Raw genomic sequence first — 14,147 nt, forward strand, 5'->3', positions numbered from 1 at the left:
ATTGGATTCAATAAATACAAGGAAAGATGGCCAGCAAATGAATTTCAGGAAATTTCATGTGAAAACTCTTTCAATAAACATAAATTATTTGCACATCACGTTTCCTCATTCCTTCCGAAACTCTGACGCTGCATTCAATGCATTAACTATTAACTTATTCGTTACCCAGTAACAACTCCCCGCCTACTTCAACTTCCTTCAGTTTTTTTTTCTCAGATCCATTCCTGCCTTCTAAATATTTAGTAAGCCACTGAAACAGTATTTGTAGAAATAAAGAAGAATATCTACCACTTTATATCTTCAAGATAAATTGTTCTAAACCAGCATGCCATAACTCAGAACAAAGATGTTATGGACTCTAAAGTGTACCAGTTCATTCCTTTAAATTAGTTTCATTTCCAAAAAGATTGTATTTCTCTAAGTCCTATCTTAAATATCATAGAATTGTAGAATTGGCTGGGTTGGAAGGGACCTCAGAGATCATCAAGTCCAACCCTTGATCCACTACCGCTGCAGTTACCAGACCATGGCACTGAGTGCCACATCCAGTCTCTTTTTAAATATCTCCAGGGATGGAGAATCCACCACTTCCCTGGGCAGCCCATTCCAATGTCTGATCACCCTCTCCGTAAAGAAATTCTTTCTAATGTCCGGCACAACTTGAGACCGTGCCCTCTTGTCTTGCTGAGAGTTGCCTGGGAAGAGAGACCAACCCCTCCTGGCTACCCCTTCCTTTCAGGGAGTTGTAGAGAGTGATGAGGTCTCCCCTGAGCCTCCTCTTCTCCAGGCTGAACAGCCCCAGCTCCCTCAGCCTCTCCTCATAGGATCTGTGCTTCTCTTCTCTTAGCTTCTCTTCTCTCAGCTCCTCCAAATACCATTGTACCACAAGACTATGGAGATGAGATATCCAAGAAACTTCTTCAACCTGTTTCCTTTGAAATCCAACATTTTTTTAAAATCTTTTCCCTGGGTACTTGCTTTCCACAGCCAGCAGTATTTCCTGTCCCTCACTCTGGTACTTCACTAGTCCGTCCCATGACCTACCCATCCCCATATCATTCTTCTCAGGTATTGCTTCTTTACACCCATACAAAATGTTGCTCTACCATTAAGAAGTTCCTCTGTTTCTGCAGGAAAAAAAAAAAAAAAAAAAAAAAAAGCCAAAAGGAACAAAAAAGCTGATTTTGAATACAGCATTGCTGGCTGGGTTCCCTATTATTCAGGCATTCTCCCATCATTGCAAGGTTTATGGGAAAATGAAACTCTTTGCTTTACGGGAAAGCAAAACTCTTAAGCTACTCAATGCTCCCCTATCCCCCAATCCTGAATTTAAAAAAAGGGGGTTGGTGTACTGACATGAAGGAGATAGGGATAAGGGAAAAAAAAACCCCACAGCATTGCTAATATGGATAAGCGATGCTTAAATTTCTGTATTTTACACCACCCCCCGCCCTCCGCCAGAGGCCCACAGGGTCTCTGTACAAACTGTAATTCTGCCACCTAATTTCATACCATTAGAAATTCTAAAGACAACCTTTTGCAACCCTTAACATTCCTTTGTAAATCGATTCCTCCCATTCCAACGAGGAGTTCGCAAAGAAACAAACCCCAATCTGACAGGCGTGGCAAGATAAACAATGACTGCGTGCTGAAACTTGCGACCATGGATGCCACACCCAAGAGGCTCCAACAGGAACCACGGAGACCAGACCTGCAAGATAGACGCAGCTTTGCCCTCCCGCAGAGAGCTGGGCAGCACACCCATCTTCCCGGGGATTGGAGAGCCAACAAGGAACTGAACCCGCCGCCCTCAGTAAGGCCTTGGGCTAGCGGGGAGGGCGGCAGCGCCACGGCACCGAGACGAGCACGGTGAACGCCGCGTCATTTCTCGCAAGGTGAGAGCATCGCACCTCCAACGCCCAGCCGGGGAGCGGGGAGCGGGTGGGAGAGGGGCTGAGCGCGGTACCGCCTCCCCCCGTGCCCCCCTTCTTTCCCCCGGCTCCCGTTTGCCAGGCGCGCCCCCGTTCCCAGCGCGCAGCCGCACTGCTTGAAAACAGTTTGTTGCTCACGTCGGAGAAGCCGCTTCCGTTCCCAACGCCGCATTCCGGCCACACCTGCCTCTGAAGGAGACCCGTCTCGCTCCGCCGCCCTGCTCGGCCGAGGAGGAACTCGCGTTCCGCTGCCCCGGTGCGCCATGTCCGAAGAGGGTAAGGCTGCCGACCGCCCCCGCCCCGCCGCTGACCCGAGGGAGGAGAGGCCGCAGACGGAGAAGCCGCCGGAGCGCCGCGTAACGCTCCCTCATCGTTCGCAACAGCCCCAACGTTCCCAGCCCAGCCGGCCAGGGCCACGCCCACCGCGGCCGCCGCTATTGGCCGGTTGCTGCGCAGGGGGACGCTCCCATTGGCTCTCGCTACTGCCCGTCGCGGTCGCGTCAGTGGCGACGGGAATGGGGAGGGGGAGTCGTGAGATGCGGATGGCGGTGAGGGGGGGGGGTGTAGAGGAAACGGTTCCCGCACGGGCGGGCAGCGCTGGTCTTCCCGGTTTGGGTCGGGCGTACGTGCTCCGGACGGATCACTGCCTTGTCCGGCGTGCTCGGGTTGTCCCCCGGGACGCGTATTCCCGGAGTTCCCCAGCAGCGTCACGCAGTTAAACCAAGGGCATAGGGGGCGGCTGTGCGTGGGTGGGTGGGAGTTCCGCGGCGGCGCCGGGAGCGGGGGACTGGCAGTGAGGTTATGGCCAAAAATTGTAATGGGTCCTTGCCGCGGTTTGGTTACCTCATGGTGGAAGGCCGGAGAGTGGCGGTGGCAGTTGGGTGACGGGGCGAGATAGCTTTCACTTTGCTTAGTTCTCAAATGGTGGGCGAGGCTGGTGACAAAATGCTGGGAAAACAAAAGCTGAGTCCCAACAGAGATGCGTAATGCTCCTAAAGTGAGATGCTTGAGCTTTCTATTCAAAGATACAATGCGTAGTGCCATTTCTATATCTTGGACTTGTATGACTTAATTTACTTTAGGATCAAAGCCGGTAAGTTCCTTGCTTTGCCTTGTCCTTTCAAGCTGTAACGTTTATACAGCCTTGCATCTGTTCAGGTTCATTCAGCTTGTCGTACCTGTCACAGACCTCTACCCACACAGGGGATTCCAGTTGTCTCTTGCTCAGATGCCTGATTTCCTTGTGTGACTTCATGGTTCAGGGAGCTGTTCTACCTTAAAAAAAAAAAAAAAAAAAAAAAAAAAAAAAAAAAAAATTAAAAATTGGTGGTGTTGGGCTTCGGCTAGCATGTCGTACAATTATTCAAATATCAGTGTGAAGTAAAGAGGTGAAGAGGTTAGATTGAGATGTAGGAGTGTGGGAGTGCAGCAGTCCTGATATACTACGGATGAGGCAGACATGCAGGGTAATGTGTTGGGTGTCTGTTCCTTCTCCTTTCTCATCAGTTTTCCTGTTTATAATTCAGTAATCTTAACAAATACCAGGACTATCCTAAATTCTCTGGCAATAGAAAAGAGGTGCCATTAATAATATTCCTCAACCAAAAGATGCAGTATGAGTTTAAATCTTATTAAACATCAGATATCCATTTGTGAGTTTTGATCTGACTAGCATCTTGGTGACCTAAATAGAAGAGCTAATGACACAGAAATTCTGGTTTCATTATTGTGTTTCTCACCGCAGTAACTGGTTTGCATTTGCTCAATATATCATTATGTTGTCTTGCTGTTGCAAATGTCAGTCATGCAAATTCTGACTGTAGCATTCTGAATTAACTGTTGTTTCACTGTTCAGAGACTGTTGATAAGTGTTTTATCACTTCCAGAGTGTTCTGGTGTCTCCAATCTGTGACAGTTTACCTAAATTAAGGACAAAGATATCAGATGTATGCTAAATTCAAGGAGGTGGATGGTGCCCAATTTTAGAGTGCAGTATTTAAGCATCTTTATCTAGTTTGTCTTACATATAACTTGCATGACTGTCTGTTGCACCTGAGAGTTCACAGAATTACAGAGATGTGTTTAACTGAACCCTTAGAAAAAGAAGAAAGAAACCTGGATTTCTGGGAAAAGTTTAATTTAGTCTTAGTGGGGTCTTGTTAGGAGTGCCCAGGAAGTCTGTGGTAGATGTTGAGGTAGGATTCAGTGTTACTTAGTGCTTTCATATCTTTTATCTGCTTCCCTTTACCGTTCCATAACTCACAGTTACCTCCATTTTGTTTCCCCAGTAAATGCATTCATCAGGTGATGTCTGACTCAGTCCAAGTACTTCCTTATTGTACTGGCTTAAGTCAGGTATTTAATAAACACAGTACTAGGGAAAAGTAGCCTGTCAGCTTGTCTTCAGCTGATGTATCAGATCTGGTTGTATTTCTGTGCTTAGTTTTGATTGCCATAGTTTGGGCAAATGTGGTTAAAACTCTTAGTTACAATCATAGTGCTACTGCATTAATATGCAAACGTTTACTTGAAGCTGGGATGGGATGTTATGACCCTGAAAGACATCTTGACACTATTGTTCCTGTGCTTTCCCTTGCGTTAGCCCCTTTCTTGTTTGCATTTTAGCTAAGTCTCAGGCCATAAATAATGCAAGCTGTGGTCCAAGTTGTTGCTAGCTGGCTCTCCTTTTATGACTTAGTTTAAACACAAGTCAGTTCTTTCATATATTATTTGTTTAGGTAAGGTTGTTCTGCTTGATTTGCTTTGGTATGTAAGTCATAGTTGCTACAGAGATGGGTTGTTTTTGGTTTTTGTTGGGTTTTTTTTTTTTTCTTCTGTTTCATAAGACAAACTTTTGTTTGCCTTTCTAACTCCAGCTTTGAAAGAGTTCATGTTTGATTTTGGTTTTTGTGTGGATTTTTTGTTTGTTTCCTTGGTTTTACTATTTCGTAATGTTTAATATCAATAGACAATCACAGAACTGTTTGAGTTGGAAGGGACCATAAAGATCATACAGTTTCAACCACCCCTGCACTGTCAGGGACACCTCTCACTAGACCAGGTTGCTCAAATCCCCATCCAACTTGGCCTTGAAAATTCTAGGGAAGAGGACAGCCACAGCTTCTCTAGGCAACCTGTGCTAGTGTCTCACCACCCTCACAGCGAAGAGGTTTTTTTTGATATCTAACCTAGATCTACCCTCTTTCAGCTTAAAAACATTCCCCTATCACTACATGCCCTTGTAAAAAACATCTTTCCATCACTACATTATTTAGTGTTCCATTCCCCCACCCCTTGAGTTTTCTTTGTATTGCAGTTTGGTTCTATTAGTTTTTTATTCCTGTATTTCAAATTTGTTTTCAGCTTTTTTCTGCAAAGCCCTCACTGATGTAACTATTTAGGGATAGGGATTTGTTGGAGTGTGTTGATCAAATTAGAGTTTCCAAACAAGAAAGAAAAATTTCAAGTCATAATGACGTTTAAATATATTTGTTGGCTATTAGAAATAAAATCTTTATAACACTTGGGTTTATTTCGCTGCTATTCTGGGTTGATGTGGTGCTCTTTTTGGTAGCAGGGAAGGGCCCCAGGGGTGGCTCCCGTGCGGACCTGTTGAAAGCTCTCCCAGCTTCAAAATGTCCAGCTCTGCCTCTGGCTTGTGTTGAGGCCATCAGTGGCAATGGATGTGCCTCTGTGATCAACATATTCAGGAAGGGGAAACAAACAGTTATAAGACTTGAGGGCAGAGGAGACAGGGAGGAGGGAGAGCAAGACAAGAAGAGAGCAATGCTGGGGCAGAGAGGTCTGTGAGGGAGGAGAAAGTGCTCTGAACAGAAGTGCCTCTACATTCTGTGGTGAAACAACTCCCCTTGTAACCTGTGGAGGAGCACAGTGGAGCAGTCTGTGAAGGATCCTGTTGTAGCAGTTGTGGACCTGCAGCCTGTGGAGGATAATGGAGCAGATGTTACAGGCCTGCAGCCATGGGGGACCCCATGCCAGGGGAGGTGACTGTGCCTGAAGTAGTCTGTGGCTCCATGGGCTGCCCGTGCTGGAGCAGTTTGCTCCTGAGGGACTGTGCCTTGTGGGAGCGACTCATGTTGGAGGGGTTCATGAAGGACTTTCTCCCGTGGGAGGGACCTCTCACTGTCTGTATCTATTAATATTTTATATTTTGTTTGTGAGGAAATATTAGCCGCTCTGCCTGTGCATCCTATAAATCGCAAAAATAACCAGCTTTATGGTTTGAATGAATTACAACAGTTTATTTCAAGGAAAAGGATGCCATGCTGAAAGGAGTCTTAGGAAGCAGTTAATAGTGGGAAAAAAACGCAGGGAAATCAGGTTTTTAAACAAATGACCCATCCCCTGGGAAAGGGCTATTAAGAAAAGGGGAGAAAGGAAACAGTTTATCATTTTTTTTACCCTCTGAAGAAATCACCACTACCAGGGTCGCTGTGTCTTTGAAGCTGTAGTGGTGGTGCTCGCTGCTACTGCTTGGTGCTGCTTACTGTTGTTGGTTGCTGCTTTTTGCTGCTCCTTGCTGCTTTTTCTGCTTCTCCTTTTGCTGCTTTTCCTCTTAATTTCTATAGTAAAAAGTTCCTTCTTCTCATCAATTACTGCCAGAGGTTGCAAATTGATAGCTGTGGGTCTTCCCTTTGTATTCTGGGTTTTCCCAGAATTCTTTTAGTCCTTGCCTTTGCTACCGATTTGCATTATCTGTCTGGCAGCTTTGTCAGGAGCCATTCTGATTAGCATTTTATCTTTTTAGTCTTGACAAAGGAGGGGGAGTCTGTTGGTGAGATTTGCCTTGATACCTTTTAATGATTGTAAACAGGGGAAAGGCTGTCCCACTGTGGAGAGGGGTTTGCTGATAGAAATAAGCTTGGTAGATTTTAAGCAGAGCAAACTATGCTGGCTCTGCCTCATAGTTAGCTTGGATGTAATTTTGTTGACTCAAGAGGCAAATTTTTTATTTTCAATGTATCTACGTTACATTTCACTCTGTGGCTCTTGAATCAGCAATCATATACCATTTTGTGTGGTTATTTTGTTTCTCCTTTTGGGATCTGCGCTCTTTGCCAGGTCAGCTCTTCTGCGAGGTTTCCCACTGAGGGAGCAACCAGAGCTGTCCCAGCCTGGCAGCTTTTTAGTGGCACAAAGGTGTGGAGTGTTCCCTTGAGCCACGCCCTCCCTCCAGCTTTCCCACTTCATGTTCACATTCTTTCCTGGCTCAGAAGTCAATGCATTCAACGTGGGAGTTGGGGGGAAAACGGTCTGTTTTGCCACACATTTACCACAGGACCACAACGCTGCAGTAGGGGAAGACTGTGATGAATCCTTCTCCCTGAGAAGGAAAGAGTGGCAGAAAATTGTGTGACAAACAGACTGTAAACCTCAATCCCTGTTCCTCTATTCCACAGGGGTAAAGCGGTAGAGATATCAGGGAAAAACAGTAATTTGGGAGGGGGAGGGCGGGGTAAAGTAGTTAAGCTCTGGTTTGCGTTTTCTCTTTGCCCTGTTTTGATTTGATTTTTCTACAAGTTGAGTCTGTTTTGTCCGTGACCGTAATTGGTGAGTGGAACCTTCGTAGTCCTTGTCTTGACCCATGAGGTTTTAGGTGAATTTCCTACTTGTCATCTTGAGATGGGAGAGGAGTAGTGAGCGGCTGTGTGGTCCTTTGTTATCGGCTAGGCTCAAACCAGGACAGATGTTTAAAAAGTTGTAGCTTAATATAGTAATGGAATTTCCGATGCAGAAATCGTTGGATTCAATTTGCAATTCACTGGAAATTGTTTTGTCACAAGTTTTCGAAAGTATGAACATTGTAGCTGAAAGAACAAAGTTGTCCTCACATTTAAGAAGGGTCTAGGTCAATTGCCTTCTGCAATCAACTCTTAACTGATATTAGACAACTCTCTGCTCAGCTTGTCAGCTCAGCTGGACAACTCTCCACTGGGCACTTCTGTACTGCTGACTCTTTGCTGGCACAACTGTATGTGGATTGGCAGATGGTACCAATCTGGAAACAGAACAGAAAAATACCTCCAGCACCGTGAACAGGACTTTGTGGTGCTCTGCTCATGGTGCTCTGATTTCTGCAAGGAAACCATGTGTATGTGGGGGAGTTCAAGTGTTTGAGTCACACCATTTGTAACACATACTGGCTCATCTCATGACTTCATTGTGCTCAGCTGTCAGAGGTGGATACCTCACAGTGCAAATGTTTTTTGTTAACTCACAATTAGATAAAGGCAACTTCATCAAATGTGAGAAATGAAAAATTCATGGTAGGATAAAGTCAAGTCAGTCAAATGTGAAAGAGTTTTTAAAAGTGATGTAAAACAAATGTACTCATGAAACATGCAAAAACATTTTTAAAAACTGATCTTAAGTAAATGCAAAAATCAGAGCCCTGTGAGCAGAACTGCCTGCTACCAGAGGTTCTGTTCATTGTGCTGAGCGAGCACCATTTGCCAATCCATGAATAATTGTCCTGGTGAGTCAGTGGCGTAGAAGCATCCGGCAGACAGTTGGCAGTGTGCAGTTGTTGCTTTCTGTGTAAGAATGATTACAGTAATGACATTTAAATTTGTCAACCTTCAGCAGAGGCATCTAAATCTGTACACTAACTTTACATATAAGGCATCTAGACTACATTAGGAAAAGGAAGAAATGGTCGGTATAAAGCAAGAGGGTCTACATTTCTTGGAGCAGCTTTCATTATTGCTGCAGCGACCAGTCATATTGGTAGTCCCTTCTGGAAAAGGGCATGTATTCTAATCTCAGAATTTCCTGACTGTCCATGTACGAGTGACATCCTTAAGAGAAAATAATTTCCCTTTCCGACATGAGCAATCATGTTCAGCAATGAGTGATGGAACTAAACAGTCCTGAGAATGAGGAGAATCCTGACCACTGTCCAGGAGAGTAAAAGTTTTGAGAGAGCAGTTCTTGTGGCTGCGTTGCTTCTACATAATTATAGAAATTAGTTGTAATTGATTAAATACTTTTTGAAAGTGTGGTGTCTTCCCTTTCTGACTTTCCTTCTTTGGTGTAAACTTATCCTCCAGATGTGATGTGCTGTAGCCACAGATTTTAGAAATGCTTTCTGCTTGCAGTCCGCTGCACTTCAGAAAATCTGATTTTGAAACTTAATTTAAGGAAGGATACTGGAGAGTATGGAAGACTGATCAACAGGCTGTAGAGATTTGTGACTTCTGATCACACTGGCTTTCCTCTAGTTCAGATAAAGCTGCTTTTTCTTAGCTCTGTACCAGGTGCACAGAATTTTCCATGATATGCCTGTTGCTCTGTCTGTTCTGGATTCGAGTGACCTAGTTGCTTATCAGGTAGGCTTGTTTTGCCTCATTTCCCGTGGGCAAAAGTACGTTGCCAAAATGACATATGAAATTTGCAGGAAAAAAATACAAATATGCAGGTAAATATTGTACATTGTAAAGTTGCACAGGTAGCATACAACTTGTGTCACTTCCTCTACTTGGGGATAGAAGGGTAATTTCAGGGCAACAGGAGCCCAGCTGTAATTTGGGCATTTGTCAGGCAATAAAGTAACTCGACATCCTGGTCTGGAAACTGGCAGAAGGGTTTATTTTCCAAATTACTTTGTTGCAGATGCACTTTTCCTGACTCTGTAAACTCTCTCCCAAAGTAGGCAGAATATTAAATGATTGTCAACAAAAAAAATTGTGCCTGTGAGGCAGTTAAATAATTCAGCCCATGCAAATAACTTGTGTTGGCCTGCAGTGAATTTCAGTCAGTGAACGCTGCTGAAGTGTTCTGCTAAAAGCTGCAGCTATTTTAAGCTCATGAGTAGTCTTGTTTACTTCTATATAGAAGTAAAACTATCCAAGAACTATTCTCTAACTTTGAGCATAAGTAGCATATTCCAGCTCATGTCCACTCAGCTGAACTCCTTTTTGCAGGGCAACTATGCCCTCACTAGGTTTTTGGCCTCATTTACTACTATAAACGTAGCTATTGACTGCATGGCAATTAATGAGTGTTTCTGAACAGGCCCTCATTTTGGTGAAGTTGTCTTTCTAATCTGATGACAGCCAAATCCAGACAGTGTTGTATCCTTTCTTCTGGATTAGTCTGGAGTACAGAGATAAAACCTTGACCTGTGGAATTGAGCATCTTTTCCACCTTTTAGTCTCTTAAGAAATTGGAGCAGAGGGAAGAGAGCAGATATGGAGTGAGTTATTTGTGTAAGAGTAAAGCATCAGACTACTGTTACTCAGCCCTGATTTGTCTCTGGAGCTGAATCCTGTGCACTGAATGAAGTAAAACTCCTGTGGAAAATATAGCACGTGTTCATACAGTTACCACGTCATTATGCGTATGTGCTGGCTGAATTTAAGTTTTATTTCCTAACTTTAGTGATTCATTGTATAATTCCTTCCATGGTCTTGTTTCATCAGGAATAAATTTCACTCCCTTGTCTATCCTCCTGAATACACACTCCCTCGTCTGTCCTCCTGAATGCACACCAGATCTATCTATAATACAGTAACTCTGAAACTAGGACATTTTGTCTTGATGTAGTTATGACTATTTTGAAAAAAAAGGTTGGTACTTGAGACATGCCATTCAGTGTTTCTGCATAGCATGTCATTGGGAGCTAATGTTTGGTTTGATCTGAATACCAAATACTCCCATTAGGATTTGTAGACTGATTGGATTGTCTGTGGGATGCTTAAATGTAAGTAGTGGAGTTCTCAGAAGTTTCCTGTTGAAACTGGACATTATAGGATGAGTTGGGTGCTGAATAGTTTCAGGAATTCTGCCAACTAACCAATAGGAGGCTGCTTCCCTTCTAGTGCATGTTAAAACCTTAATGCCTGTGTTTAAAAGTAACCCTATTTCGATGCTAAAGTTAAAGTAGTTAAATTAGCCTGGGTTACAACACAGATAGTGCTAGGCATGATCCAAACACTATAGTTGTCATCTAATACACAGAATGGTGTGTAATCTTACCTGTTTTTCTTTCTTCAAATGCTCACAGATTATATCTCGGTGAATGTTGAGGATGATGTTGAAGCACTGATTATTGACCATGGAGAAAATGGACTAGGCACACAAAACTGCATATCAATGGAACAAGACAGTGAAGTAAGCAATGTTGTCCCCCACATGGCTCAACTTGCCTATGGTAATTATCATTCATTTTTATTGTGATTTAATACGGTATGTTTAGTGCTGCTGTCTTGAATGCTTTTTGAAATAGCCATATTTTCAAAACATTTTATTAGAAAGCTACTTCACAGAAATTGGTTGGCAGTGCGTTTAAAAAGAGAGACCTTTTGAGTTATTTCTTTACAGGTCTGCTAATACTATTAATAAATAGCAAACACATTGAAATACTATGTTTTTGAAATACAGGTTTTGAATTATTTATAAGGTAAGTGTAGCTAGGAATTAATTAATAAGCAATTTGGAAAATAAGTGTCATAGAAGAACCTAACCCAAAAGGTGAGATTATTAGAGAAATGATTCAATGTAATTTAGAAGAACACTGGGGACAATGGCGTGTAATGATAGCAAGATGATTGTTTAAGATGGTAAGTTAATAGTTTTAAGTAGTCTTTGATGAGTATCTCTAGATCATTGTATTTATTTTAACTTCCAAGATTAAAGTCTCAGAAATCTTACCAAGTTCTCTATTGTGTTCTCCATTAACTTTTGGCTGGAAAAAAATTAATCATAATCTTAACAAGTCCAGCAACAGTATTAGCAAGTTAGCAAGGAAAATGAAAAGAACTGTAACTGATGGATATTATTAGTGGTTTGTGGTTGTTTGGTTTTTTGGGGGATATTTTTGGAAGTCCAGTTTACTTTATAGTACTGTTTTTTTAAGAGGTAGAAGATGGTTTTGTCATCCTTGGGCTTACATTTTCTGTTGTTGTAGGTTGTTAGCATTAGGTATCGCCTAGTAAAATTTAGTATAGTGAAGTCTATGGCCAAAATATGACATAAGTTTATTTTTAATATAACTGTTGAATGTAAGTCTTTGAAATGAAATTCTCTCTGGTTGCTTTTATTCAACAACCATCTTAGGCTAGTGTCTTGTACAACAGTACCTTTTCTGCAGCTCTGCTTCTGTCTGTACAAACTTGTCTCTTTTGTCTTTCTCTTCTTGCCTACAGATACTGAGCTGGTAGAGCAGGATCAGCAATCCCTAAGATACAGATCTAGGTCTTGGTTCTAAGAGATAAGCTTTAGCTTGGTCTGCACAGCCAGGACAGATGAGATGAAAGGGGAAAGGAAGCAAACTCTGAAGCTGGGTGGGAGGGTAGATAGGTTTGAGGTAGCATCAGTTAGCTCTGGTACAATGTTTGCTGGGTTCTTAATACAAAGAAATTTTTTTTCTAGCTTATGATACATCTTCTACTCTGCCCCTGGCCCTTCATCTTCTAGTGCATAAAACAAAAGCAGTTGCCTTTGCTTTTCAGTATTTCTCTTAGTGTGTCCCTGTCACATTGCATTTGTTTTCTGTTCCTTCATTTCTAAGCTACTAGCTCTTCTTGCCACTGGGGCAATGAAATTAGTTCCGTGATTTTGAGAAAAAGTAGTAAGATATACACATGTAACTTTTTTCATGCATCCACAAAAACTTGTCCACCATGCCTTTTCATATTGGTCTAATCCCCAAAAATCTCGTTCACAGCAGATAGAGTGGTAGATACTTGATGTGTCCTTTTTATGTCAGCTAGGTTTTGTTCATTGTTCTCAGACATCGTTTCTCCCTGTTTATCTTCTTAAGCTTTACTTGCCTTTTAATGTCTTTTCTATAGCTTATTATCTATATAGTACTTGGCTCATCTCTAGCTGAAATGGATAGAACTCAAGGGGATATAATTATTTTTTTCCTTTTCTTTTTCTTCTCTTAAGGGTGTTTTTATTTCTTTTTAAAGAGCTGCTGTAGCCCTTTCCTGAAAGTTTGAGGAAGAAACCTGTAAATGATGGGCATGACATTAACAATAGGCCTTTTCTCATAACTGTGAAAATCCTTTTAACATTCTTCAGAAGATAGGCCTCACCTTTTTGTGGGCTTCAAAACAATTTGGATGGAGCTGTGGTGAACAGTGATAATGTTTTTTTAATTGTGTGCCACACTTGCACATAAAGAGGTGGAGGCAGTTTTTGTACCAGTTGTGGTTATTTTGTGTTTGGGTAGTCCCTGATCTACACTGGCTCAAGAGAGGAGATACCTGGAGCAGGTATTTTTTTGTTGGCACAGGTTTCAGTGACCAAACTGGTGGGGAAGCTCAAAGTGTAGAGAAGGGACAACTGAGGTCTAAACAAACAGTAACTGTTTTACATTGTGGGTGCATTGCTTGAATTTCAGTTAACTGCTTTTTGTTAGGGTTTTGAATTCTGGGATTTGTACAGTTAAATATGAAAACACGAACAGAGAATTAACAGTGAAAAGTAAGGCAAATGAGATGGAGGTTGGAGAGGCTGGAAGAGTTTGAAACTAAATTCACTGATTTCAGATCTGAATGAATTAGATTAATGAGTTTAATAATATCTAGTAAACAAATTTCCAGTAAGCCATTTAAAAGTAAAATAATGGAGGACTATGCATGGGTTTTGTAGTGAAATGTTTCATTCAATAGGAAACCTGATGATGTGCTTTACTATCTCTTCATTTTTCCAGGGGGCAAAGGCTTACCAGTGCTGACTGACCAGGTGGCATCACAAATGAGCCATTCTGCAAGTATACAGAGAGGAAATGGTCACAGCCCTGAAAAAATGGATTTTGTGTTTTCACATAATAAAAGAAAACGACTTGCCCCTACTCTAGTGGGACAGACTGTGGTATGTTTTGCCAGACAGTAGCCCTTTGTTTTAAGGCCAGTCTCAATGTTATTTGGAATGTAATTTTTCCTTCAGTTCTGTATGCTCGTTTGATGACATCCCAGTGGAGAAGTGTGGGTAGGATATTAATGTAGTGCATAGAGTTGTCTAGCAAGAGTAAAACCTTATTGTGCTGGATACAGTACGTGTGCATAACACTAACTAGTGTATAGCAGAGAATAACTTATACTAATTTCCCATGAAGGTGCTCTTAAATTTTTTTAATAAAATAACTTTGTGGGGTGCATTCAGAGAGGGGTAGCTGGTAGGTCAAGAGAGGTTCTCCTTCCTCTCTACTGTGCCTGTGAGGCCACATCTGTAATATTGTGTCCAGTT

General features: G+C 42.3%; 1 protein-coding gene across 3 annotated transcripts in view; it reads left to right on the forward strand.

Annotated features, from left to right (window-relative positions):
- The first annotated feature begins 2,081 nt into the window (after positions 1-2,081).
- Positions 2,082-14,147, forward strand: part of BEND2 (BEN domain containing 2) — a 29,749-nt gene continuing 17,683 nt past the window's right edge. Inside the window, exons 1-3 of one of the 3 annotated variants that reach the window (XM_071748938.1) lie at positions 2,082-2,207; positions 10,957-11,103; positions 13,612-13,772. In XM_071748938.1, coding sequence (XP_071605039.1) covers positions 2,195-2,207; positions 10,957-11,103; positions 13,612-13,772 — 321 coding nt within the window. In that variant the 5' untranslated portion in view covers positions 2,082-2,194. Of the gene's footprint in view, positions 2,208-2,500; positions 2,685-10,002; positions 10,291-10,956; positions 11,104-13,611; positions 13,773-14,147 lie in introns of those variants that run through there. The other 2 variants (XM_071748957.1, XM_071748948.1) reach the window with 2 other exon arrangements.

This window comes from Heliangelus exortis, chromosome 1 (genome assembly GCF_036169615.1).
Source record: "Heliangelus exortis chromosome 1, bHelExo1.hap1, whole genome shotgun sequence".
NCBI lineage: Eukaryota > Metazoa > Chordata > Aves > Apodiformes > Trochilidae > Heliangelus > Heliangelus exortis.